The sequence below is a fragment of the Balaenoptera acutorostrata genome, chromosome 11 (genome assembly GCF_949987535.1).
Source record: "Balaenoptera acutorostrata chromosome 11, mBalAcu1.1, whole genome shotgun sequence".
Classification (NCBI taxonomy): Eukaryota; Metazoa; Chordata; class Mammalia; order Artiodactyla; family Balaenopteridae; genus Balaenoptera; species Balaenoptera acutorostrata.
Window position 1 is genome coordinate 906,627 of NC_080074.1, and position 26,977 is coordinate 933,603.

Here is a 26,977-nt window from a genome sequence, read left to right on the forward strand (position 1 = left end):
AGGCGCAGTCCCGCCCCCTGGCCGGTGCGGTTCGATCACGCAGGCGCAATCCCACGCCGGGCCCGTGCGGGCCGACCGCGCAGGCGCAGTTCCAGCGCGCCGGCCCCCGCCCCCGGTTCGGGCCACCCGGGCTGGTGCGGGGTCGAGTCGTCGGCGGGGTGGGTTGCAGCGGTGTTGCTGGTGGATCGGCCGTTGGCGGCCGACCGGACGCATACGTGCCGGGGCGCCGAGGGCTGCGGCGTGACGGGCGCCCGGTTCTGCCTGTAGGTGCGCGCAGGTGCCGGCAAGTGCGCGGGGCGCGGCCCCCAGAGCGGCCGGCCGCGGAGCCTCGGGAGGTGAGAGGGTGGGGAGCCCACCTGTGCGGGAGCCCTGAGCTCGGCTTACCCCGGAACAGCGCCGAGCGTCCTTCCCGTAGAGGGGCTCCGAAGGGCTCTGCGCGACGTGCTGGGTGCACTTAAGCCCTTAAGTCTAAGGCGATAAGGTGCTGCCATGCGCGGCCTCGTTCGCCAGAGAACAGGGATTAAAACTTAACTCCTGGGGCTTCCCTGGTGGCGCAGTGGTTGAGAGTCTGCCTGCCAATGCAGGGGACACGGGTTCGAGCCCTGGTCTGGGAGGATCCCACATGCCGTGGAGCAACTGGGCCCGTGAGCCACAACTACTGAGCCTGCGCGTCTGGAGCCTGTGCCCCTCAACAAGAGAGGCCACGACAGTGAGAGGCCCACGCACCGCGATGAAGAGTGGCCCCCGCTCGCCACAACCAAAGAAAGCCCTCGCACAGAAACGAAGACCCAACACAGCCAAAAATAAATAAATAAATAAATTTAAAAAAAAAAAAAAAACTTAACTCCTGTGGGGGCCGGGGGAACAGAGCCCCTTCCTCTGAAGTGGCCGGCTCCGGAGAGGCCTCGGGCCGGCGGGCTGGGGCTTCCGAGCAGCCGCTCGGGAGAAGCCCAGCGCAGCAGGTGCTGAACACACGGAACTCGGGCTCTCTTTCGGTATTTGTAAGATCCGGACATTTCACGTATAGTTTCCTAATACAAATTTATGCGCAGACCAAATAAATTCTGCAGAGTGATTTTGGCTCAGAGGCCCCTCCTTTGTCACCCTGTTTTAGACTACAGCTTATTTTGTATGAAAACGAGACAAATATGTTCATTTCCTAAGTCTTAATGTAATGATTAGGAAGTCTTTCTTTCAGCAATTATTGGCCTAGTTCAGAGGGGTGAGTCGGGCGTGTAAGGGGCCCTTCTCCCCAGAGCCCTTCTCCCCTTGCCACCCTCCCGTGGCCTCCATGACGCCCCCCCCCCGTGGCTCCCCTCCCCACCCTCCCGCGGCCTCCGCGACCACCACCCGCTCCCAACTCTGGCTGCCTCCTTGGCCACTGGTCGCACTCCAGCCTCAGGGACCTGACTTCTGTGCCTGAGCCAGGCAGGGGAGAACTTGGGACCTCTCACACCCTCTCTAATTTACTTATTTATTACCAAATCTCAGTGGCAGCAGGGTTTTGCTCTTTTGTTCTCACCGCTGGCGCTGCCTGCTGGGTGCTGCTTGGCCCAGGGCAGTGGTGGATGTTTGTTGTAAAGCTCAGGGGGCAGCTAACTATGGCCACAGTCCAAATCCTGCCGCCACCTGTTTTGGTTCGGACTCCGAGCTAAGAATGTTTTCTCAGTTTTTAATGGCTGGGGAAAAAAAAAAAATTTCATGACATGAAAATTCTGTGAAATGCAAATGTCGGTGTCCTCACTGGAGGTTTCCTGGAACACAGGCGTGCCCACCCATTCATGGACCACCTACAGCTGCTTTAACCATGCAGGCCACGTTGAGGAGCTGCAGTAGAGACCCTATGACTGGCAAAGCTAGCAATATTTGCTTTCCAGCCCTTTACAGAAAAAGTTGCCAACTCCTGCTCTAGTTGAACGAGCAGCCTCTTACCCAGTTTCCCCACTGGTCATTCCTCCACTGACTCTATCAAGGGGGTCCCTGTCTTAGAGTCAAAGCCAGAGTTCTTACCGCCATGGTGGCCAGGCCCACACTGCCTGACTCCTGCTGCCCTGGCCCTGCCCGGCCCTCGTTGACTGCTCCAGCCACACGGTCCTCTTCTGGGTCCGACCTCAGGGACTTTGCACTGGCCGTTTCCCCGGCTGGAAGGCTCCTCCCCAGATGTCTGCCTATCTCACCCCTTACCTCTTCAGATCTTTGCCCACACATCACTGTCCTGGTGCGGGGGGCTCCCCCTGGTCTTTCCCTATAAAGCAGTGCCCCACCCGGCCTCATTCTTCTCTGACATTGACTTGTTCATGGTCAGCCTCCCTGAGTAGAATGAACGCTCCAGGAGAGCAGGGCCTTCTCTTCCCTTGCGATGTACGATGCCCAGTGCTGAGAGGAGGGAGCAGTTCCTGAGTCTTGGTGGGATGGGTTGGTTGAGACCCCGCCATTGCCCGGCACTGATCTGATGTGGACATAAAAGATTCTCCTGGCAGAATGGCTACAGCTCGTCCCCGAGGGACTCACCAGGTCCACCCTCTGTCCTTCATCCATGTGTACCTTTCACATCCTGCAGGTCGGTCAGGTGTGGCCTGCTCTGACCTCACCTAGGAAGGATTTTTGTTCTATACCCAGGGTGGCCATATAACTTAATGCCCAGATGGGGCACCGTGGGCATGAACTGGGGCGCTATGCTCATGAGACTGGCACCAGCATAAACTGGACTGTTCCAGTGAGTCAGGACGCCGTGTGGCCTTGTCAACAGCTGCGGGGCATTCATGTACCAAATCCTGGATGAGCACTTTCTGTGTGCCCAAGATGCTGGATCTTACTTTTAATTTAAACTGAACAAAAGTGTGACCTCCTGGGTTTTGTCCAAGTTCTGAGCACAGACTTGGAGCCCCAGGCAAGAGGGAGGGGTTTGTGCCCTGCCTGGTACCGGGCGCTATGTGTACTCCACGCTCAGGCAACATGGGGAATGAAGAGTGACCGACCACCTGCTCTGAGGTCACTGAGGCCACCGAGGCAGAGGGCTGACCTGCCGCACCCTCGGTGGCCCGAATGGCTCTCTGTCCATGCGGGCCGCACTGTGGTCCTTGGAGGGGGTTCACCCCATGCGCAGCTTCCCAGTCTCGTGACCTTGGGCAAGTTTCTCAAATGTGAACTGAGATTGCAAGCCCAGCTCGGGGGCCGTGAGGTTGGTGGTGTCACGTGTGGAAGCAGCTGGGCCCCCTGGCCCTGGTGACCGCATCCAGGGTCCTGAGGGCCAGGCCTGAAGTGAGGGCGGCGGCACCGTGGAGCGCCGTGGTTTGGGGGTGGACACCCTGTCTCCTGCTGCGGGTGCCGTGGGCAGCCCTGCAGCTGCGAACTCGGAGCCCGTGGTTACCTCCTCCTGGAGTGCGGGGCTTTGTGGTTCCGGGACCGGGAAAGGGGTCCGCCTCTGCTGTCCTCAGCACACGTCCCTGCTTCTCCTTCAGGGCAGCAAGAATGTGTGCGTGTGTGTGCGTGTGTGTGTGCGTGTGCGTGTGTGCGCGCGTGCGTGTGTGCGCGCGTACGTGTGCGTGCATGTTTGCGTGCGCATGCGTGTGTGTGCGCGCGCGCAGGCGGGGGACCGCTCTGCCAGCAGGCCGCGTGGGGAAGACCCCAGGTGGGTCCAGGTGGAAGGGAAGCCGTCAGGCTGCAGGCGGGGGCTCCAGGGCGCCGAGCACCTACCAGGCCCTCACCACGTTGTCCCCGTTGTCCGTGGGACCCCCCACCCCACACAGAAGGCAGTGTCATTGCTCATGGCAGGGAAGAGGCCCCCGAGCTGCAGGGGGTGAGGGCTTCCCCGAGGTCACAGCGCCGGCAGGGGCGGAGCTGGTTCACACGCGGTCTGGGGCGCCACGCTGGGACCCCAGCAGGAGGTTCCGAGGCGTCTCCCTGAAGTTGGTGTGGAATCGGGGCGGCGGGAACGGAACAGCCCCGGCCACGGGCGAGCTCGCGAGTTTGTCCGCGGTCTCGGGTGTGACTCTGGGTCCAGGCGGGCAGGGGCTTGGGAACCCCTGCAAGGACCACGCACGCCACGCAGGCATCAGCGGGGTCCCCTGGGGGGCCCTCCACAAGGCTCTTCTGAACTGGACCCCTGAGTCATTCTGCAGCACTGACCCCAGCTCCTCACCTGGGGGCGGGCCCTTCAAGGCCAGGCTTGGCCCTCCCCGCCCTGCGCCCACCCTGGGCCTCCCAGGAGCTGGGGCATTTGTGGGTTGGAAGGAAAGGTGCGGGGGTGTCGGAGCACAAGGGGGCCTTGGGCAGCCTGGGTTGGGGAGGAGAGGATTTCCCTGGGTGCTCTGTGGCCGCCCAATCCAGTTGGGATGATGCCCTCAGGGTGTGGGGGGCTGCAAGGTTGGAGTGGGGGGGTGGAAGAGGGACAGGGGGAGAGTGAGCCCCCCCAGGCTTGGGTCCGGGCTACGGGAGGGACTGAGGGGATGGGAGGGAGGACCCCAAGGCCACAGACTCACTCCTGCCTGCCCACCGGCCCGCCTGCCTTCCTGTGGCCTTGCTCCCACCCTGCTCCAGGCTCCACACCCCAGTAAGCCAGCCGGAGGAGCCAGGGAGGGGGCAAGGCTCTGTACCATCCCCACGCAGGTACCCCTGCATCCAGCCTCCTGGGGTGGGCGGGGCCTAGAGTGGGGCTCCAGGCCCCCAGGCCCAGCAGAGAGGAAGTGCCTCTGCGGCTTCCACTGTTGAGCCGGTTTCATCGTCACTTCGTGCTGTGCTGTGGGAGGCAGGAGAGCTCCAGCCCTTGCAGTAGACGTGTGACGTGTCCCGGTGGCTTTTCTCTGGGGCGGAGGGGGCGCAGGGCCGGGCGTGGCCTTCCTCCCTTGGGGCTAAGGAGCTGCAGGGCCTGCACTTAACTCCTCCGGCCCTGGGACCTCTCGGCGGCACCAGATGGTCCTTGTCTCCACGCAGGGGGTGCTGTTGATGTCGCGGTGCTGCCAGCTTGGGGAGTGAAGACCGGAAACCGGCGATCCAGGGCCCCTCGGCGCAGGGTAGGTGTGCAAGGAACAGTGACCCCGAGCCCTTACTGGCGGCGTGACGGGCCACCCACTAGGCCCCCGGTCGACCCTGCAGCTAGGATCTCTGGGGGCCCCGCTTCCCCACCTGAGAAGTGGGAATGATGGTAGTGCCACCACCTCTGGATGGGGCAGAGGAGGACAGTGAGAGGTGGTGGGGGGAGAGCTGCATCTGCCAGGTGTCACACTCCTCCAGACCGGTGACCCCTCTCAGAGGATGGGGAGAGCCCGCCCAGGTCGGGGCCCAAGGGTGGAACCAGCCAGCCGGCTGAGAAGGTGAGGACGCGGGAGTGGCGGTGGGACAGATCCCGGGGTGCTCAGCTGGAGTTTGGCCCCTTCCTGGGGTGCAGAGGAGGGGAGTTGAAGGACTGGGGTGGCAGTGAGGTGCAGACCATGGTCCCTGCAGGAGGCACCCCAGAGGGCCTTGGAGAGAAAGTGGCAGGGTTCGGTAAGGCACTGATCTGGAGAAAAGTTGCAGGTGGGATGCCTAGCCAGTGGTGATGACCCCCGGTGGGACAGGAGTGCGTGGGAACAGAGCTTCACTTACCTTTTTGAGGGGAGGCGGCAGGGAAACATAACAGCAGGAAGTGCCACCAGTCAGGGGAAAGAGGGGCAGTGTGGCTGGGATGGGGTGCTGGAGGGCACATGCAGAGTGCTCAGGTGCAAAGGCCCTGGGGCAGGGGAGACGTCCGTGTGAATGGTGGGACGGTGAGCCGGGTAGGAAGGGGCCAGATCAAGGAGGGGCTTGAGGGGCTTGAGGACCAAGGGCCCTGGGGTCCAGGGAGGACAAGAGATGGAGACAGGGTGACCTCGTGGGAGAGAGGCTGCTGGAGAGAGCCGAGGAAATCCCAGGAGGTGTCCTTGGGGAGAGCACATGGGACTCAGGGCTTGGGGAGGGGATGCCCAGGTGGGAGCAGGCCCTGACTGGGGCAGAGGGTTCAGGCAGGCTCACACACTGGCCCCCAGACGTCAGGCATGGAGGCCACCAGTCCGTGATGGCTAGTTCTGTTTTATTTTCCAAGGTGGAAATGACTCGGAGTTTATGATCATAACTGTGATAGCCAGAATTAGCAGAGAAAAGTGCAAATATTGCCTGGGACATCCTCATACTAAAAAACTGTTGGTTGTCTTGGTTTAAAAATGTAACCAGGGGACTTCCCTGGTGGCGCAGTGGTTAAGAATGTGCCTGCCAATGCAGGGGACACGGGTTCAAGCCCTGCTCCGGGAAGATCCCACATGCCGCGGAGCAACTAAGCCCGTGTGCCACAACTACTGAGCCTGCGCTCTAGAGCCCGCGAGTCACAACTATTGAGCTCACGTGCCACAACTACTGAAGCCCGCGCACCTAGAGCCCGTGCTCCGCAACAGGAGAAGCCACCGCATGAGAAGCCCGCACACGGCAACAGAGAGTAGCCCCCGCTCGCTGCAACTAGAGAAAGCCCGCGCGCAGCAACAAAGACCCAACGCAGCCAAAAAAAAAAAAAAAAAAAGTAAGCAGGTATACTGTACTTCATCTAGCAAGCCCAATCATAACAGGAATGCTGTCCCCTGTTAACAGTCCAGCCAACACCGAAATAAAGAAAACTGGAGAACTATCTATGATCATATCCCCGAAAAGATAACTTTGAAAACAACTAGACTATATCTTGCCCAGGTTTTATATACAAGGCTGTCGATTAAAAAAAAAAAAAAGATTTTACTATATGTACTCCTTATGAGGCTACTGTTTCCGCTTAACAAAATAGCTCCTCACACGTAGACACGCTGATTATGGCCGCGCGCGCGCGGGGTCGGTTTGAACAGCGAGCACACGCCCCTGGGGGAGGGTGCCAGCTGTGCCCTGTCCCCCGGCCTCAGCAGTTCTCAGAGGGGCGCGATGCCCTTATGCTCTTTGCCTTTTGGTTATTTCTTCAGAAAACATTACTGGCAATAGGATTCTTTTTTTCTTTTTTTTATAATGTTATCTGTCATAATTTCAGCTCTTGTGTTTTTTTCTTTTTTAAATTTTAATTTAATTTTATTTATATTTATTTTTGGCTGTGTTGGGTCTTCGTTTCTGTGCAAGGGCTTTCTCTAGTTGCGGCGAGCGGGGGCCACTCTTCATCGCGGTGCGCGGGCCTCTTACTATCGCGGCCTCTCTTGTTGCGGAGCACAGGCTCCAGACGCGCAGGCTCAGTAGTTGTGGCTCATGGGCCTAGTCACTCCGCGGCATGTGGGATCTTCCCAGACCAGGGCTCGAACCCGTGTTCCTTGCACTGGCAGGCAGATTCTCAACCACTGCGCCACCAGGGAAGCCCAGGATTTTTTTTATAATTGAAAAATTTACAGAGGTAATTAGAGGTTCACATGCAATTCTAACACATAATACAAAGGAGCCCTTGGACACCTTAGCCAGGTTTCCCCAGTGGTAACTAACATTTTATAAAATGAAAGTAGAAGATCACAAGCGGGAGAGTGATGCTGATACAATCCACTGATCTTGTTCCAGTTTCCCTAGTTTTACTTGTGTGTGTGTGTGTGTGTGTGTGTGTGTGTGTGTATTAAATTCTGTACAATTTTATCAGCCAGGTTGGTTTGTGAAATCTCAATCGGGATACTGAAGAGTTCCAACAGGGATTGTTATTTTGTCCTTTTATAACCACACCCACCTCCCTCCTGCCTGGCCTTGTCACTAATCCCTGGCAACCACTAATGTGTCCTCCCTTCCTAAAACTGTGTCATTTCAGTGTTCCACAGATGGAATCAAATAGTAAGTAACCTTTTGGGATTGGCTATTTTGCTCAGCATAACTCCCCGGAGACTCGTCCGCGTCGTGTGAGTGTCAATACCCGTCCCTTTGTGACGCTCAGTAGTGTTCTCTGATGTGGATGGATCACCCTTTGTTTAAGCGTCACCGTTGAGTAGTGTTCCGTGGTGTGGGTTGACCACCGTTGGTCCAACCATCACCTGCTGGAGGACATCCGGGTTGATTCCAGTTTTGGTCTAGTACAAATACAGATTCTATGAACATTTGTGTACAGGTTTTGGTGAGAACAGAAGTCTTCATTTCTCTGGGACAGATGCCCAAAGGGCAACTACTGGGTCATATGGTAGTTGCATGTTTACTTCCTGAGGAAACTGCCAGGCTCTACCTTTTCACATCCCTTCTAGCATGTATCAGTGATCCAGTTTCTCTACATCCTTGCCAGCATCAGTTGTGGTCATAACTTTTTACTTTGTCGTTGTAATAGGTGTGATATCTCATCGTGTTTTAGAGGCTAATGCGACATGCGGGGTCTTAGTTCCCCGACCAGGGACTGAACCCGTGCCCCATGCAGTGGAAGCGTGGCGTCCTAACCACTGGACTGCCAGGGAATTCCCTGCGTATGCTTAATTGACATCTGTATATGTTCTTCCTTGAAATGTCTCTTCATATCTCTTGCTGATTTTTAAAGTTGGATTACTTATTTTTTTACTGCTGAGTTTTTAGAGTTTTTATACATTCTATATCCTAGTCCTGTGTCAGATAGGCAGCTTGCAAATAGTTTTTTCTCAGTCTGCAGATTGTCTTTTCCTCCTAACAGGGTTTTCACAGAGCAAGTTTTAAATTTCTGTGAGAGCTACTTTACCAATATTTTCATTTATGTCTTTTGCCTTTGGTGTCAAGTTAAGAACTTTTTGCCTGGCCCGAGATCCCAAAGATTTTCTCCTACATTTTTCCCTAAAAGTTTTATAATTTTACATTAAAGTTCATGATCCATTTTGAGTTTTGTATAAGTTGTGAAACCCTTGGGTTTCCTTCCCCTCTTCCTCCCCCTCCTCCCCTTCCCACCCCTGCTCCTCTTCCTCCCTGCCTATGCATGTCTAATTGCTTCAGCACAATTTGTTGAAAAGGCTATCCTTCCTTCATTGACATGCTTTTTACCCATTTGTCAGAAATCATTTGGACACATATATGTGGGTCTATTTCTGGGTTTTCTATTTTGTTCTATTGATCTGTGTGTCTATCCCTCTGCCAATACCACCATCTTGATTACCATAGTGATAATAAGTCTTGAAATTGGGTAGACTGAGTCCCCCCACTTTTTTCTTCTTTTCAAAAATTTTTTGTCTATTATAGCTCCTTTGCCAGTCCATATACATCTGAGGGTAATCTTGTCTGTATCTACAAAAAACCTTGCTGGGATTTTGATAGGAATTGTGTTAACTTGTGTATCAGTTTGGAGAGAACTGGCATTTTCACTAGTGTTAGTCTTCTAACCATGAAAGTGGTATGTCTCTCCATTTATTTAGATCTGTGATTTTTTAAATCAGGATTTTATCATTTTCAGCATTTTCATTTTATTTTGAAACACTGTAAATGGCCTTATATTTTTAATTCCAGTGTCCTTGTGTTCATTGCTAGTATGTAAAAATACAATTGATTTTTTGAAAAAAATTATTTATTTATTTATTTTGGGCTGTGTTGGGTCTTTGTTGCTGCGCATGGGCTTTTCTCTAGTTGCGGCAAGCGGGGGCTACTTTTCGTTGTGGTGCGCGGGCTTCTCGTTGTGGTGGCTTCTCTTGTTGCAGAGCACGGGCTCTAGGCACGCGGGCTTCAGTAGTTGTGGCACGCGGGCTCAGCAGTTGTGAGACACGGGCTTTAGAGTGCAGGCTCAGTAGTTGTGGTGCACGGACCTAGTTGCTCTGAAGCATGTGGGATCTTCTGGGATCAGGGTTCAAACCTGTGTCCCCTGCGTTGGCAGACAGACTCCCAACCTCTGTGCCACCACGGAAGTCCCCAAATGATTTTTTAAAAATGTTTATATTGTCTTCTGAGACCTGCCTGAACTCAGTTATTATTTCTAGGAGTTTTATTGGTAGATTCCTTGGGATATTCTATGTAGATAATCATGTCATCTGCAAATAAAATAGAGGTGGTTTTATTTCTTCATTTCAGAGATGAACACATTTTTTTCCTTTTCTTGTCATGTTGTACTGGATGATACTTCCAGCATGATTGTGATTGATTAAAAGTAGTGAGAGCAACATACGTACCTTATTCCTGATCTTAGGAGAAAACCATTCAGTCTTTCACCATGAAATGTGTTAGCTATAGTTTATTTATAGATGATCTTCATCAAGTTGGGATCATTCCCCTCTATTGCTACTTTTGTGAGAGTTTTTATCATGTATGGGTGTTGAATTTTATTGAATTGCCTTTTCTTATCAATCAAATATATTTGATTGATATTGTGTAATTTTTCTACTTTAGACTGTTAACATGATGGATCACGTTAATTTATTTTTGAATATTGAACCATCCTTGCAGCCTTGGAATAAACCCCACTTGGTCATGGTGTATAATTTTTTTTTACACATTGCTGAATTATGTTTACTAGTATTTTGTTGAGGATTTTTGTGTCTATATTCATGAGGGACTTTGGTCTGTAGTTTTTGTTTTTGATACTGTCTTTATTTGGTTTTGGTATAAGGATAATACTAGCTTCATAAAATGAATTTGGAAGTGTTCCCTTTTTTTCTATTTTCTGGAAGAGATTGTGTAGAATTGGTATTAATTCTTGTTTAAACATTTGGGAAAAGTCTCCACTGAAACCATCTGGGCCTGGAGATTTCTTTTCTTTTTTGAGTTTTAAATTATGAATTCAACTTCATTAATAGTTATATGGCTCTTTAAATTATCTTTTATTTTGGGTGAATAGTGGTAGTTTGTGTTTTTTAAGAGATTAGTTCATTTCATCTCAGTTGTCAAATTTATGTCTGTAGAGTTGCTCATAGTATTTGCTTATTATCTTTTTACTGTATGTAGGGCTCATAGTGACATCCCCTATTTTCTTCCTAATATTGTTAATTTGTGTTTCTTCTTTTCTTCTTCTTTGTATGAGGGTTCTCCAGAGAAACAGAACCAATAGGGTGTGTGTGTGTGTGTGTATATGTGTGTGTTTATTTATTTTAAGCAACTGGCTCATGAGATTGCAGAGGCTTGGTGAGCCCAAGATCTGATGAGGGAGGCTGGAGACTCAAGAAAGAGTTAAAGTTCAAGTCCAAAGGTAGTCTACCATAGAACCAGGAAAAGCTGATGTTGCAGATGAAATCAGAAGGCAGTCAGTCTCCTGAAGAAGTCCCTCTTGCATGGGGCAGGCTTTTGTTCTATTCAGGTCTTCTACTGATTGGATGAGGCCCACCTACATTATGGGGGCCGTCTGCTTTACTCGGAATCTACTGATTTGATTTTAAATCTCATCCAAAAACACCCTCACAGTAACCTCCAGAACAATGTTTGATCAAATATCTGGGCACTGTGGCCCAGCCAAGTTGACACATAAAATTAACCATCACATCTCTCTTGTTACTGTACATCTGTAGGGTCTGGAGTGATAGCTCCTGTTTCATCCCTTCTTTTTTTTTTTTTTTTTTTGGCCACGTTGTGTGGCATGCGGGATCTTAGTTCCCCGACCAGGGATCGAACCCGTGCCCCCTGCGTTGGGAGCATGGAGTCTTAAACACTGGACCACCAGGGAAGTCCTTCCTATTTCATTCTTGATATTGGTAATTTGTCTTCCCGTTTTTTTACTTCTTTGTCAGTCTTGATTGAGATTTGACAATTTTATTGATATTTTCGAAGAACCAGCTTTTTTTAAAAAATATTTTTCTCTCGTTTTTCTGTTTTCAATTCCATTGATTTCTACTTTTTTTTAAAGAATAATTAATTAATTAATTAGGTTGTGCCAGGTCTCGGTTGCAGCATGTGGGCTCCTTAGTTGTGGCACGTGAACTCTTAGTTGTGGCATGCATGTGGTATCTAGTTCCCGGACCAGGGATCGAACCCAGGCCCCCTGCATTGGGAGCGTGGAGTCCTATCCACTGCACCACCAGGAAAGTCCTGATTTCTACTCTTATTTAGTTATTTTCTTCCTTCTGCTTGCTTTACGCTTCTTTTGCTCTTTTTGGTGTGTGCAACTGTAGGTTCTTAAGGCGAGAGCTCAGATTATTGATTTGAGACTTTCCCTCGTTCCTCAAATATGTATTTAGTGCTACAGATTTCCCTCTCAGCACTGTTTTAGTTGTGTCCCAGAAATTTTTATATAGTGTATTTCTGTTTTATTCAGTTCAATATTTTTAAAATCTCCTTGAACACTGCTCTTTGACCCATAGATTATTTAGAAGTTTATTTAGTTTTGTTTCTAAGTATTTGGATATTTTCCTGTGGTGTTCTGCTATTGACTTCTAGTTTGATTCTGTTATGATCAGAGAACATGTTCTATATGATTTCAGTCCTTTTAAATTTGTTGAAGTTTGTTCTGTGACCCAGGATATGGTCTATCTTGGTTAGTGTTCCATGCGTGCTTGAAAAGGATGTTCATTCTGCTGTTGTTTGGTGGAATGTTCTGTAAATGTCATTTAGATCCTGTTGCTTGATGATGGTGTCATGTTCTTCTATATCTTTGTTGACCTTCTGTCTAGAAGTTCTATCAGTTGCTGAGAGTGGGATGTGGAAGTCCCTAACTATAATTTTAGATTTGTCTATTTCTTCTTTCAGCTCTATCATTTTTTGCTTTATATATTTTTAACTCTGCTGTTTGGTGCACAAATACTTAAGATCATTATGTCTTCCAGCTGGATTGATCCTTTTATCATTATGTAATGTTCCTCTTTGTTCCTAGTAATTTTCTTTGCTTTGTAATCTACTTTATCTGATTTTAATATATAATAAATAATACATAATATATATAATAATATGTAAAAAATAATATACTATGGCCGCTCCTACATTTTTGGCTAATATTTGAATTATAAATATTTTTTCATTCTTTTATTTTTACCCTGCATATGTCATTATGTTTGCCATCTGTAGATGGCATATAGTTGGGTGTGTCTTTTTATGAATTCATTCTAACAATCTGTGTGTTTTGTTCAGTGTATTTAGAGCATTTACATTTACAATTTTGATATATTAGGGCTCAAGTTTGCCATTTTATTATTTGTTTTCTGTTTGTTTCCTCTCTTAATCATTCCTTTCTTTCTCTTTTCTTGCCTTCTTGTGGGATACTGAACATTGTTTAGAATTCCATTTTGATTTTTTATAGTGTTTTTGAGTATAACATTTTGTATAGTTTTCCCAATGACTCTCTGGGTATTACACTACACATACCTAAGTTATCACAGTCTACTGATACAATTTTAGCACTTTGAGTGATGTGCAGAAACCTTACTTCCATTTAACTCCCTTTACCATCCCCATTTAAAAAATATAACTGTTTAAAATATTTCTTACACATACATTTAACACCATATCAGACAGTGTTACAAGTTTTGCTTCAATCACCCAACATGACATAAGAAACTGATGATGAGAAAGGTAATTATTATATTTACCTTTATCTTACCCATTCCATTGTTTTTCTTTCCTTTCTGAAGCTCTAAGCCTTCTGTTATCATTTCTTTTCTGTTTGAAGAACTTCCTTTAGCCATTCTCTAAGGGTAGTTCTGCTAGTGACAAATTCTTTTAGTTTTCTTTGTCTGTGGATGTTTTTACTTCCCCTTCATTTTTTTTTTTTTTTTTTTTTTTTTTGGCCGTGCCGTATGGCTTGCGGGATCCCAGTTCCCTGACCAGGGATTGAACCTGTGCCCTCAGGAGTGAAAGCACAGAGCCCTAACCACTTGACCACCAGGGAATTCCCTCCCCTTCATACTTGAAGCATATTTTCACTAGATATACAATTCATGGTTGACAGTCCTTTCCTTTCAGCATTTGAAAAATGTGCCACTTCCTTCTGGCCTCTGTGGTTTCTGATAAAAAATCCAATGTTATTCCAATTGTTTTTCCCTCATAGGCAATGTGTTATTTCTCTCTGTCTGCTTGCAAGGGTTTTTTTTTTTTTTTTGCTCACTAGTTTTTAGAAGTTTAATCATGTGTGTGGTATAGATTTCTTTGGATTTATCTAATTTGGGGTTCACTCAATTTCTTGAATGTGTAGGTTTATGTCTTTTGCTAAATTTGGAAAGTTTCTTTTTTTAAATTGAAGTATAGTTGATTTTCAATGTTGTGTTAGCAAAGTGATTCAGTTTTACATACATGTATATATTTTTCAGATTCTTTTCCCTTATAGGTTATTACAGAATATTGAGTACAGTTCCCTGTGCTCTACAGTAGGTCCTTGTTGGTTATCTATTCTATAAATTTGGGAAGTTTCTGCCATAAGTTCTTCAAATATTTTTTTCAGCCTGTTACTCTTACTCCTCTCCTTCTGGGATCCAATTCCACAAATGTTAGATTTATTTTATTTTTTTTTATACTCCCACAGGTCCCTGAAGCTTTGTTTGTTTGTTTGTTTGTTTATTTGTTTCCTTCAGTCTACTTTCTTTTGGTTGTTTGGAGTGGGTAATTTCTACTCTTCTGTCCTCTAGTTCATGGACTCTTTCTTCTGTCATATTCATTGTGTTATTGGGCCCATTCATTGAGTTTTAAATGTTGGTGTATTTTTCAGCTCTATAATTTCCATTTGGTTTTTTAATAACTTGTTTCTATGCACTAAGATTTTCTATTTTTCTGCTTGTTTCAAGATAATTTGTAACTGGTTGTTGAGACATTTTTGTGGTGGCTGCTTTACAATCTCTGTCAGATAATTCCAACATCTGACTCATCTCACCGTTGGCATCTGTTGATTGTTTTTCTCTCATTTAAATTCTTGGTTTGACACGTGGTTTTCAAAATTGTAATCTAAACAGTTTGGAAATTATGTTGGGAGCCTCTGGATCCTATTGGAACATTCTATTTTAGCAGGCAGTCATCCTGCTCCTGTTCAGGTGCAGCACATCCTGGCCTACTTTTGTGGGTTGTGGTTCCAATGATAATTTAGTTTTCAGAGCCCTTGCATTTCTATTCTGGTATGTTCATCTGTGCCACTGCAGCTTCCACTTAATTCGGCTGGTGCTGCCTGTGGGAACAGAGGAGATTCTCCAGGCTGCCTAGAACCAGTGGGTGGGGAGTGGGAGAGGTTGCACCCATGGGATGGAGGATGCTTCTGAGACCTGGTACCTCCAGGGTTCCTGCTCAATCTCCGTTGACTTCCCCATGGGAGGATAGATGGACTTCCCCTAGCTGCTGGGTGGGAGGGTGGGGAGAGACTGGGCCTGGGCTGCTTTCTGCCACTGGTTGGCCAGGAGTTGCTGGACCTGGGCAGCCTTATACTACAGGGGTGGGGGGGTGGGAGACTCCAGGCTGCAGTGTTTTTCCTCAATCCGAGGCCTTCAGCCAGACTACCTTTCTTTTCCTACCAGAGGTCTATAATTTGTCTCTTGTATTATTTCCCAGTTTTTAAAGTTATATTTAGTTGGAGAAGCAGGAAGAGATGAGTCTACATTATCTACTCTCTGGTGTTATTTTTAATTTTTTAATTTATGTAATTATTTATTCAACGTACTTTAAAAACAGATTTAATGAGATATAATTCACATACCCTACAGTACACTCATTTAAAATGTACAATTCAAGGGACCCTGGTGGTCCAGTTTCTAGGACTCAGCGCTTTCCCCACTGTGGCCTGGGTTCAATCCCTGGTCAAGGAACTAAGATCCCAGAAGCCATGTGGTGTGGCCAAAAAAAAAAAAAAAAAAAAGTAAAATTCAATAGTTTTTAGTATATGCACAGGGTTGTGCAACTCTTACCACAGTCAATTTTAGAACATTTTCATCATCCCCCAAGAAACCCCACACCCATTTGCAGTCACTCCCCATTCCCTCCCACTGCCGCAGGCCCTGGCAACCACTAATCTGCTTTCTGTCTCTGGATTTTCTTATTATGGACATTTCATATAAATGGCATCATATGATATGTGACCTTTGTCTCCTTCACTTTGCAGGACGTTTTTCAAGATTCATCCCTGTTGTAGCACATTTCAGTACTTCATTCCTTTTTATTGCCAAAAAATATTCCATTTATGAATGGACCACAGTTTATTTATCCATTGATCAGTCGATGGACATTTGGTTTGTTTTCACCTCTTGGCTATTATGAGCAATACTGCTATGAATGTTCATGTACAAGTTCTGTGTGGATGTGTGTTTTCCTTTCTCTTGGGCACATATCTAGGAGTGGAATTGCTGGGTCACATGGTTTGCATTTTGAGGTACTGTTCAACTGTTTTCTGAAGCAACTATACCATTTTTCATTCTCACCAGCAATGCAAGAAAGTTCCAATTTCTCTACATCCTCACCAATATTTGTTATTATCTGACTTTTTTTTTTGGCTGCACCACTTGCCTTGCAAGATCCTAGTTCTCTGACCAGGGATTGAACCCACACCCCAGCATTGGAAGCTTCGAGTCCTAACCACTGGACCGCCAGGGAATTCCCCTGACTTTTTGATTCTAGGCATCCTAGAGGGTGTGAGGTGATATCTCACTGTGGTTTTGATTTGCATTTCCACGATGACTAATGATGTCGGGCATCTTTTCCCGTGCTTATTGGCCATCTGTCTGTCTTCTTTGGAGAAGTGTTTATTCAAGTCCTTTGCCCATTCTTTAATTCAGTTATTTTTTGGTTATTGAGTTGAGGACTTTGGCTTTTATTCTGAGAGAGATGGGGAGCCACTGGGAGATTCCAAGCACAGGAGTGATAGTATCATGTGGGTTGCTGTGCAGAGAAAAGCTACAGAGATGCTAGGGGGAAGCAGACAGACCAGTCCGGACACCTAGATAATCTAGGTGAGGGATGACAGTGATTGGCCCTGGGGTAGTAACAGGAGGTGGTGACAGGGGGCTGGTTCTGGACATGTTTTGAAGGGGGAGCTAACAGGATTTGCTGGTGGATCAGATGTGAGCAGTAGGGCTGCCTCTCACTCGGGAAGCACGGCGTCACCATCAGCTGAGAAGGTGGATTAGTCCCCTGGGAGCCGCGACAAAGCACCACAGGCCCGGCGGCGTCAACCCCAGAGGCCCCTTGTCTCCCAGTCCTGGGGGCTGGACGTCTGAGATCAAGGTGTCGGCAGGGCTGCCTCCCCCTGAAGCCTGTCGGGGAGCACCCTTCCTGCCTCTTCGGGCTCTGGTGGCTGTCACTCTTGGCGTTCCTGGGCTGGCAGCTGCGTCCCTCCAGCCTCCGCCTCTGTTTGTCGCATGGCCTTCTCCCTGGAGCCTGTGTCCGAAGTTCCCTCTACTTATAGGGACACCAGCCATTGGGTCAGGGCCCACCCCAGTGAGCTCCTCTTAGCCTGCTCCCCTGCAGGGACCCTATTTCCAAGTAAGGTCACGTTCACAGGCACCGGGGATTAGGATGCCAACCTATCTTTTTTGGGGGGGACACAATTCAACCCATAACAGATGGGGAAGACAACAGGGGGGCAGTTTGGGGATGGAGGCCAAGAGCTGAGCATCAGGCATGTTGAGTTTGGGATGTCCATTAGCCGTCATAGCGGAGGTGCTGAGGAGGCAGCGAGATGCAGGAGCTGCCAAAGCATGATTTTCAAAAGTTAAAAATACGACTCTACAGCTCTAAAGTGAGGATGTGTCCAAGATTTATTTAAATCATTAACGAGGAAACCAGCATAATGGTGAGGCTGGTTGAAAACATTGGAGAGAGGGAAGGATTTGTAGTGGCTGAAAAAAAGCTTGCTTGAGTAAGTTCACTAATTTAGATTAAAGACTGGTTAATGTTCTACAGGGCCATAAAACTGCAACCTCTTCCAACTAATCTTTTCTACAGAGATAATTTTTGTCACTTACCACTGGGCAAAGTTCATTTGCATTGCTATCAGACAAGAGTCACATTACCTAGCCATCCATTTCTTACAAGTTAAAATCTACCCTTAACGTGTTATTAAAAATCATAATCAATAGTAAGTAGGCAGTAAAACAGATGCACACCCTAGAGGATCAAAAAGTACCCTTGGTGGGTCTGCTGGACCGCACTCAGCCTCCCACCGAAAGGACCCACCACCATCCTCTTACCCATCCATGTTTTGGAAAATTTTTATTAGTCCCCCCTTTGAGACGAAGGTTATTCTTCACAGAAAGCTGGTCTTATTGTGTCTGGACCTGATTCATCTACACAGGTGCTGAAAGAAGTGGCAATTAGCACGTCTGAGCCTCCTTGTTGGGCCGGTACAACTAAGCCACGTGGGGTTTCCCAAGGACCAAGGCCGCAAAATTCACTTCTGTCTGGAGATGTCGTCATGAGGAATGCACGGCTGAGCCTCTGGCATGCCTGAGGTTCACATTGCTCTTGCCTGCAGCACCTGTGCCTGTAGGTGAGTTTCTCTTTTCACAAGGACCTAGGTGTCTGCCACAGTTCCTGTCTGCCTGACTACTTGTGAAGCTGAGACCTGGTACACTGTCGTTCGTGCGCTGGTGTGGGTCTGTGGGCACTGGCTCAACGCAGAGGTTACGATCCTTGTTCCGAAGGTGGGTATGTCATCCTGAATCACAGGAGACGTGCTCTCAAATATGACACCCGCTTAAGGCCGCAGCGGCACAATCATTTTGTCTAATTATATACTGGTAAAAAAGAAGACTGATTTCTATTGAACCTATGCAAATAACTAGATTTCTATTAAAATTGAATAGTCAGTAAAAACGATTTTTCCTGAATTCCGAAGTAAGAAAATACCATTTAAAAAATGTTTCATTTGTTTGCAAAAGCACAGTCTACTAAATGTAAGGTTAGAGATAGAAGAAAGAAGAAGGATTTTATCTTACTTCTGCCAGAAAATAGAAACTTACAAAAAACCACCAATACCCGTCTCCTTGCCTTTGTCGGGCCCAGGCTTTCAGCTGCAGTTACAGTGGGGTGCGGGTGGGAGGGCTACTGAGCCAGAGGAAGCAGGGACGTCCCCAGAGCTGAACTTTGGGCTGATGCATCTACCTGGGCGGGGGGGGGGGGCGGGGGGGCAGTGGTTGATGCATCTGGGGCCACGTGTCTGGCTGGTATAGCCCGACAGACAATGGGGCTGGAGCTACCAGGTGAAAGCATAGAGGCTTCTCACTGTTGACTTATAAACATAGAAAGGGGGAAGGACAGAATGAGATCTGTCATGTTAGAACTGAAGCTATCAGTATGAGCTCAAGACTTGTTTATAGATATCGGAAAAGATACAGGTGTGTGTTTGCGTGTGCACATACTTACCCACTCCGAGCTGTCTCTGCTGAGTGCAAATGGAATCACACTTTGTATTATCATTATGACATTATATTTCTCCTGTTCAGCGTCACGTGTCTGAGATTCAGCCACGTGGATCCAAGTGGTGCAATTCATTCATTTCAATCGCCACATGCTAGTCCATTGTGTAGACGTATCTCACTTTATTCATTTTATTGTCCACATACATTTAAGGGTTCCCCCCCAGTATTTTTGCTATTAAAAACAGCGCTGCTTTGAAAGTTGACAGGTCTCCTGATGGGTCAGTGCAGGTTTCTCTGGCATGCAGCTAGGCAGAGGATGTACCTAGGAATGTATGTTGGCTTAACCCTAGAGCTGGGAACAGGTGTGCACATCGAGGCAGCTTGCATTTTCCCAGACGGCCACAGCCACTTCTCCCTGCCACGTGCTCCTCTTAAAATGGACTCTGACACTTCCTTCCACAGGAACTAGGGGTTGTTGTCCCCCTATCTCCTGAATCTGGGCAGCTTTGTGCACAAGTCATGCTGCATGATGTCTGAGGCTATGATATGAAAAGTGATACTGGGTCCACCTGGTTCTCTTGGGACTCTTGCTCTTGGAACCTGGCCACCCTCCCTCGAGGACGTCCCCCAGGCCCTTAGCCCACAGCCTGCACCAGCTTGCCAGCCACATGGGTGCACCATCTTGGATGTGGCCTGTCCAGCCCCCAGTGGAGATGCCCCAGCTGTTGTGGCGTGGAGTAGACCAGCTGTGCTGCTGAATCTTCCCCAGATAGCAGATCCATGAGTGAAAGAAGCGATTGTTGTGGTTTCGAGCTACAAAGTTTGGGGGGTGGTTTGTTATGCAGCAACAGCTAACTGATGCACACACCCGATTTCTTTGGAGAATGCCATATTGTTTACAAGATAACTGTATGACCTGATGCTCTGGGCCAGCAGGGTATGCGTCCAACTTTAACGGTTGTGCTCATTCAGTGTGGTTTTAGTTTGCATTTCCAAAACTGCTAGTGAGGTTATTGGCCCTTTCCATGTTCTTCTCTGCAAGGAGACTGATTACAGGATTGGTCCATCATTCTTTTGGCTTGTTTGTCTTTTTCTAATGGATTTGGAAGGGTTCTTTATATATTCTGGATACTAATCATTTGCAAGGTGTATGTGTTGCAAATACTTTCTAGTTTTTAGTTCTTCATTCTCTTTACGGTCTTCTGAGGAACATAAGTTGTATGACACATACTTTCCATCCACATTTTTAGGTGTGTTTCTCGTAAACAGTATTTAACAGTATTTACATTCTAATTAGAGAGTCTCTGTCTTTTTTTAATTTTTATTTATTATTTATTTATTTATTTATTTATGGCTGTGTTGGGTCTTTGTTTCTGTGCGAGGGCTTTCTCTAGTTGTGGCAAGTGGGGGCCACTCTTCATCGCGGTGCGCGGGCCTCTCATTATCGTGGCCTCTCTTGTTGCGGAGCACAGGCTCCAGACGCGCAGGGTCAGTAATTGTGGCTCACGGGCCTAGTTGCTCCACAGCATGTGGGATCTTCCCAGACCAGGGCTCGAACCCGAGTCCCCTACATTGGCAGGTGGATTCTTAACCACTGCGCCACCAGGGAAGCCCGTCTCTGTCTTTTAATAGATGAATTTTTAATTCCATCATGTCTCTGATTACTCAAACGTTTGAATTTACTCCTGTCACCTCATGCTGTGTTCTTCATTTATCATGTATTTATCTTTCTCTCTTTTCTGCTTTTTGTTGGCACTGTCAATTTTTCTTCATTTCAGTTTTCACCCAGCTGTTTTGAAATCTGTAAATTCTGTTTCCATTTTTCTCATGGAAACTTGGGTATTTCAGACTTTTTTTCTATCGATTCTCAAATCCTCTAGCTATACAAGAACTTCTGTGTGCTTTTCCTTCCTGCTCCTCCCTCCCCTTGCCATATGTCATGTTGAGCTCATGCGGGATTTTCTCTCAAGTTGTTATTTGACTTTCTTTGAGCAGTCTAAGCTAGTTTCTTTGTTGGCGTCCAGGTCTTTCTCTTGCGTTCACTTCTCATTTGGCTTGGGGCATGTCTTTCAGTCCTTTTTGACACTTAGTGTGTAGATGTTTTCAGGTTGTGAAGACACCTTTATTTTGCTGTCTCACTTGAATGCTAGTTTCACTGTGTATGGAATTGTAAGTTCAATTCCTTTAGGATGGGCTTCCCTGGTGGCCCAGTGGTTAAGAATCCACCTGCCAATGCAGGGGACATGGGTTCGAGCCCTGGTCTGGGAAGATCCCACATGCTGCAGAGCAACTAAGCCCGTGTGCCACAACTACTGAGCCTGCACTCTACAGCCCGCAAGCCACAACTACTGAGTCCACGTGCCACAACTACTGAAGCCCGTGCGCCTAGAGCCCGTGCTCTGCAACAAGAGAAGTCACTGCAATGAGAAGCCCGTGCACCGCAACGAAGTGTAGCCCCCGCTCACCGCAACTAGAGAAAGCCAGCGCAGCAATGAAGACCCAACACAGCCAAAAAAAAAAAATTCTCTTAGGATTTTGACAGTTTCACCCCTTTGCCAACTGACAATCAGGTTCAGTCTGATTAAAGAAGATCCTTCCTCTCTGAAGGGTTTTTTTTTTTAAATAACTTTATTCTTCTTTCCAATTTAATTTTTTTTAATTAAAAAAAATTTATTCATTTATTTGGCTGCACCAGGTCTTAGTTGCAGCGTGTAGGATCTTTTTTTTTTTTTTTTTCCAGTTGCTGCATGCACGTGGGATTAAAACCTGGCCCCCTGCATGGCAGCGCAGAGTCTTACCCACTGGACCACCAGAGAAGTCCCTCTCTGACGGTTTTTAAGCTAGTCTCTTCATCCTTGGAATTCCAGAAGGCCACTATGACATGCCTTCACTCCTCCTGGGCGTCACTTCGGTTGGTGGAGAAGCCACCCTCTCTGCCTCTCTCCTGTTTCCTGTCTCTCTTCTTTCACAAGACGGCCTCCAGCTTCCTGGTTTGCATCTGCCTTGCCCGGGGTGGAGAAGGGTGCAGGCCCCGTGTGCTTGCTCTCCGCTGACTCAGATAGCAGACATCTGGAAGAGCAGAGGCACACTTGCGGCTCCTGCATCTGGTGCAGACGTGGTCGGGGCACTGCTGGGCCTGCCTCACCTTGGCCCAAGGATGTGTCTGGAGGTGGGACCTTGCTCAGGAACTTGACCACTGGGTGACCTTGGCTGGGTGACCCTTCAAGCCTTCACTTTTCAACTCGTACACTGGATGCACTGGGGCACAAGTTCTGGCCAGCAAAGGGCCCCCAGCTAGGACACTTGGGTGGACATGGCCAGCCTGCTCTCGATAGGGCGTTTGCTGGAAGAGCCTGAGCAGCGGAGCCCGCCCTGCCTGCCCATGCGGGGTAAGGTCTCACCAGCCCAGAAGGACCCAGCCCCTGCCCGGGGGGCATGTTCCTTCTCCTACCGAGGGGCCTCCCCTGGCTGTCGGGAAGGGGGGCACCTGCTGCTCCTTTTCCCCAGGGCTGGGCTTCACGGCCACGGCACTAACCTCAAATCCTCACAGAATCCAAGGAAACATCTAGGCTTCTCCCTCCTCCCAAAGCACTTCGGGACTAATCTCGGGATGAAAACCGTCATGAAACCTCTGAATTTTGGCGTTGAAGCAGAGGCCACAGTGGAAGCAGCCAGTGGCAGCGACCAAGACTCAGGTCTCTGAACTACTGCTGCGCAGGGGCCCTTTCTGTTTTACCTGCAGCCCAAGAGGGTGGTCCGGACCTAACGGCCCCACCCTAGGCCTGTAACTCCTGAAGGAGGAGTGCCAGCTGGGCCACCCTGCAGCCCCCATTCCCCAGTGCTCCCCGCTGCTTCCCCCACCCCTACCAGCGCCCGCTTCCTCTCCAGCAGCGCCCGATCCTGCCCAGCACGGGCCCCTCAGGCTCCCCCTGACCCCATGGGGCGCCCACTCGGGTCTCCACCACGCTGTGGTCTGGGCTCCCTTTGCCCCACGCCCGGCACTCCCCCAGGTCCCCCCAACACTCAGCCGGGCCTGCCCCATCCAGTGCCCCCTTTTCCCGCTCTGGCCCCCACCTCTTCATCCCCTCCCCACGGGCCTCCCCTCCGGCCCCTCCCCGGCCCGGCACCCCTTCAGATGCCTCCAGACCCGGTGTGCGGTACCCCTCCCCCAAATCCCGCGCCCCCTCAGGCGCGCCCCAGCCCCTCTGCCCAGCGCCCGCTGCCGTCTCCCTTGAACGCCGCGCCCCCTCAGGCCTCCAAGCCCCCGTGTCCGGCGCCCCCTTAGATGACCCCCCAGCCCCGCTGCCGGCGACCCCATCGCCCGCCCGGTGCCCCCCTCCCTTGAACCCCTCGCCCCCTCCGATGATCCCCCAGCCCCGGGGTCCGGCGCCTCATCGCCCGGCCGGTGGCCCCTCTGCCCGACCGCCCCTCCCCCCAGGACCTCCCCCCTCCCCTCCGCTCCGCTCCCCTCCGCTCCCGTCCCCTCCCCTCCCCTCCGCTCCCCTCCCCTCCCGTCCCCTCCCCTCCGCTCCCCTCCCCTCCCCTCCCCTCCGCTCCCGTCCCCTCCCCTCCCCTCCCCTCCCCTCCCCTCCCCTCCCCTCCCCTCCCCTCCCCTCCGCTCCCCTCCCCTCCCCTCCCCTCCCCTCCGCTCCCGTCCCCTCCCCCCCCCGGCGGCGGCCGCGCGTCATGGCGGCGGCGGGCGGGGCGCGTCTCGCACGCAGCGCGCCGGGCGGAGCGCTCGCCGCATTGTTTGCTTCGCTGGGGAGCAAGCGAGCCGGCCCGGGTGTCCGAGCAGCCCCGCGCCAGCGCCCCGTCGCCCTCGCAGTCGCCGTAGCCGCCGCCCGCCGGCCGGGCCCCCGCGCCGGGCCTCCGTCCGGCCCCGCCGCCCGCGCGAGCCGCCGCCCGAGAGCCTGCGGCCGCCGAGCCGAGCCGGGCCGGGCCGCCGCCGCCAGGAGCCCGCGCCCAGAGCGGCGGCGGGCCGGGCCTGCGCGGCCGTTGGCGGAGGAGCCGCGGGCGCCATTAGCGCCGCCTCGGCCGCGCCGGCCCCCGCGCCCGCCGCCCGGCTCCCGCGGCCGCGGCCCCGAAGGTGAGTGCGCCGGACGGGCCGGGGCCGGGGCCGCCGCCTCGCCCGCCGCCTCGCCCGCCTCTCCCGCGGGCCGCCGCCGCCGGCCTCTCGGTGCTGGTGCCGCCGCCATGTTTGGCGGCCGCCGCGGCGGCGCATTGTCCGCGGGCGGCGGGCGGCAGGGCCGAGGGAGGCCGCGGTGTCAGGGCGGCGGCGGGGAGGCCGGGGGGCCGGAAAGGAGAGAGGCCGGCAGACGGGGAGGCCGGGCTGTCGAGGCGGGGAGGCCGGGCCGGGAGGCTGGAAGGCCGGGCCGGGCGGCCGGGTCGGGTGGGGAGGCTGGGCGGCCGGGAAGGAGGGAGGCCGGCCGGTGGGGAGGCCTGGAGGCCGGGCCGGGAGGCTGGAAGGCCGGGGAGGGAGGCCAGACCGGGAGGCTGGGTGGCCGGGGAGGCCGACAGGGTGGGAGGCTAGGCTGGCGGGCGGGAAGCCGGACGGGGAGGGAGGCCGGGCTGTCTGGGCGCTGGGGCCCGTCCCGCCTGCCGCGCCTTCCGCCCGGCCGCCCGGCGAGACGGGAGCGGGCCGGGGTCTCGGGTCCGCCGGCCGAGCGTTTGCCCGAGGGTCGCGTTATGTAACGGACGCGCTGGGCACGTTGAGCCCGGACGGGAAACTCCCGGTTCCAGGGCCGCGCTGGAAAGACTCGAGGGGCGCGCGGACCCGGGCCGCCGCCCCCTCCGCCCCCCTCCCGCGCTGAGAGCCGGTGGTGGACCCAGCGGCCTCCGGGGCCCTTTGGAAGAAGTAACTTGATTGAGGTGTAATTTACGGAGGACGCGCGCGCTGCGGGTGCGCAGTGGAGTTTTGACGAAAGGCCGCGCCCCCGTGGAGAAGGCGCCCACCGCCCGGGAAGGGTCGTGGGTGGAGGGCGCTGCGTGCACTCACCTGCGGGCCGGGAGCTGCCTGCCGTCCCGTTCCTGCACGAGGGTGTAAGTGGCTTGTCCAAAGCCAGGCGGGAAAGGCACTGATTTGAGAAGGTGAGCCGGCCTTGGGTGCTGACTGCCTCTCTTGTGGCCACATGGCTTTTCAAGGTGCATTTATCAGAAGGGTCAGGAGAGGCTGCTGATGGCCTTCTCGTGGGAACGCTTGGGCCAAGTGTGGATGGAGCCCGAGGGCCAGAGATCGGGAAGTGATGGGCGGGTGAGGTGGTCTGCAGAGTGACCAGCGCCTTCTTTCCCTGTCACCATCTAGCTTTCAGATTGCGGAGCTGCCATGGCCCTTAAGTGCTGTGCTTCGGGTACTAAGTGTCCAGAGCTTCAGTGCCCTTCGGGAGAGTGTGGGTTTTGAAGGGCCGATTTTGGTTAGCGCTGTTGGTTCTCTGCTTTCGAGGAGAAAATTATACGTTCGCTTTGCATCTGCTGAGTAACCAACTGTCGCTTCTGCCCCACCCCAGTAAGGACCCCTGAAGCTGTGCGCTGTGCCCTGGCGCACCGGCGTCCCCTCCGTGCAGGCTGTGGTGCTGACCGTGGGGGGGCCGTGCCCCTCTCCCCCAGAAGGGATGGCGGGGCCAGGGCTAGCTGGGCAGCGGCTTGGCTGACCCGCACAACAGGAGTCCAGGGCTGCGTGGGCCCCTGGAGACCCCTGAGATGCAGGTGAGCGAGGGGTTGGCTGCTCATGCTGTTTTCCGTGCTCCTCTTTGTAGGGGATTCCTGTCAAATTTCACGTAAAACGTGGATTTCTGGTTGGCAAAAGAGAAAACCACAATCTGAAGGGTCTGTCTTAAAAAGTGCATTTAGGGTCTGCTGGGATTTCCGCTCAGGTTTGAAAAAGCGAAGTCTGGAGACCAGGTGGGTCGCTGTGCGGGGGCGCCCCTTGCCGGCTCCTCGGGGTCACGTCCAGCGGTGGGCCTTGGGCTCCACCTTGGGATGTTGTTAGCCAGTCTCTTAAATATTACTCTGCTTCCTGTCAGTAAAATGTGGTCGTTTGGAGGGAGGAGGGGTCCTTGTCATCAGTTCCTAAGGTGCCACCCTGCTTGGCAGGCAGTGGTCCAGGGTCAGGAGTCATCACACGAGTGAGATCGGTAGTAGACTCGGTCGGTGACAGACAGCAGATGTCTGAAAAGAGCAAATCCTCATAAGTCTCTGTGGCCCAAATTTCGGGCGCCTGAGCCTGTGCTGGCACCTGAGAACGGGGGGGCTGGGGGGGGGCCTCTGCGGGCGGCGTGGGGGTCTTAGGGTGGTCCTTGCTGTGGCAGGAGGCGGGCCTGGCACCGTGGTCAAGCCAGCAGCTGAGAAGTGCTCCGAGGGGCAGGGCAGGTGGCTGGCCCGTGGGGGGTTTCGTGGTGGCCACTCCTGAGGCCCTGCAGAGGCTGGGTGGAGGCCTCCCAGGGGTGGAGCCTGGCCCAGGCCAGTACGGGGCTTGCCCCTTGAGCCCTGGTGTGGTTGGTGGCCCCGTGCCTCAACGCGGTTGTGGAGGACGCGTTCGTCGAGAGGATGGACGGGGCTGGGGTCAGGCTGCTGAGGCTTCCGGGCTCCCTAGGGGTGCTGATGGGACTGCCACCTTGGAGCTCAGGGCTCTCTCCTGGGCAGCAGTAGGAGGGGGAGCCAGGGGCCAGAGCCTGCCGGGGTCCAGCCCTGTGTGTGCGCTGTCCTGGGCTCAGGGCTGCGACCCCTACTTGTGAGAGATGTGGCAGTCGGCTTGGTGACCTGTGGATCCAAGAAGGTGACCGGCGAACAGTGGGCGTCAGCATCCTGGAAGGACTTGTCATCGCGTGTGCCTCTGGGAGCCCCTCTTCACC

The 26,977-nt window shown here is 51.7% G+C and overlaps 2 protein-coding genes and 1 long non-coding RNA gene across 3 annotated transcripts in view; all 3 read left to right on the top strand.

Annotated features, from left to right (window-relative positions):
- The first annotated feature begins 63 nt into the window (after positions 1-63).
- Positions 64-1,075, top strand: LOC130709170 (uncharacterized). Its single transcript, XR_009009639.1, has 2 exons — positions 64-335; positions 585-1,075. It is a non-coding gene; the product is annotated as an uncharacterized LOC130709170 (long non-coding RNA).
- A 21,368-nt stretch (positions 1,076-22,443) lies between these two features.
- LOC130709207 (basic proline-rich protein-like) lies at positions 22,444-23,415 on the top strand. The gene is made up of 2 exons (XM_057556524.1): positions 22,444-22,519; positions 23,141-23,415. Exons 1-2 carry the CDS (start codon positions 22,444-22,446, stop codon positions 23,413-23,415), a joined length of 351 nt encoding a protein of 116 aa, XP_057412507.1.
- A 667-nt stretch (positions 23,416-24,082) lies between these two features.
- The window catches only part of BRD1 (bromodomain containing 1), a 34,666-nt gene continuing 31,771 nt past the window's right edge, over positions 24,083-26,977 (top strand). The window contains exon 1 of the mRNA XM_057556402.1: positions 24,083-24,216. The gene's annotated coding sequence lies outside the window, so the exon portion shown is untranslated. The remainder of the gene's footprint in view (positions 24,217-26,977) is intronic.

Excerpts from the sequence above, each read along its gene's own strand:
- LOC130709207 (XM_057556524.1), top strand. The coding sequence starts at position 22,444 with ATGGCCAGCCTGCTCTCGATAGGGCGTTTGCTGGAAGAGCCTGAGCAG. Across the intron at positions 22,520-23,140 it reads GCCCTGCCTGCCCATGCGGG|GTCCCCCCAACACTCAGCCG; the intron begins GTAAGGTCTCAC and ends GCACTCCCCCAG.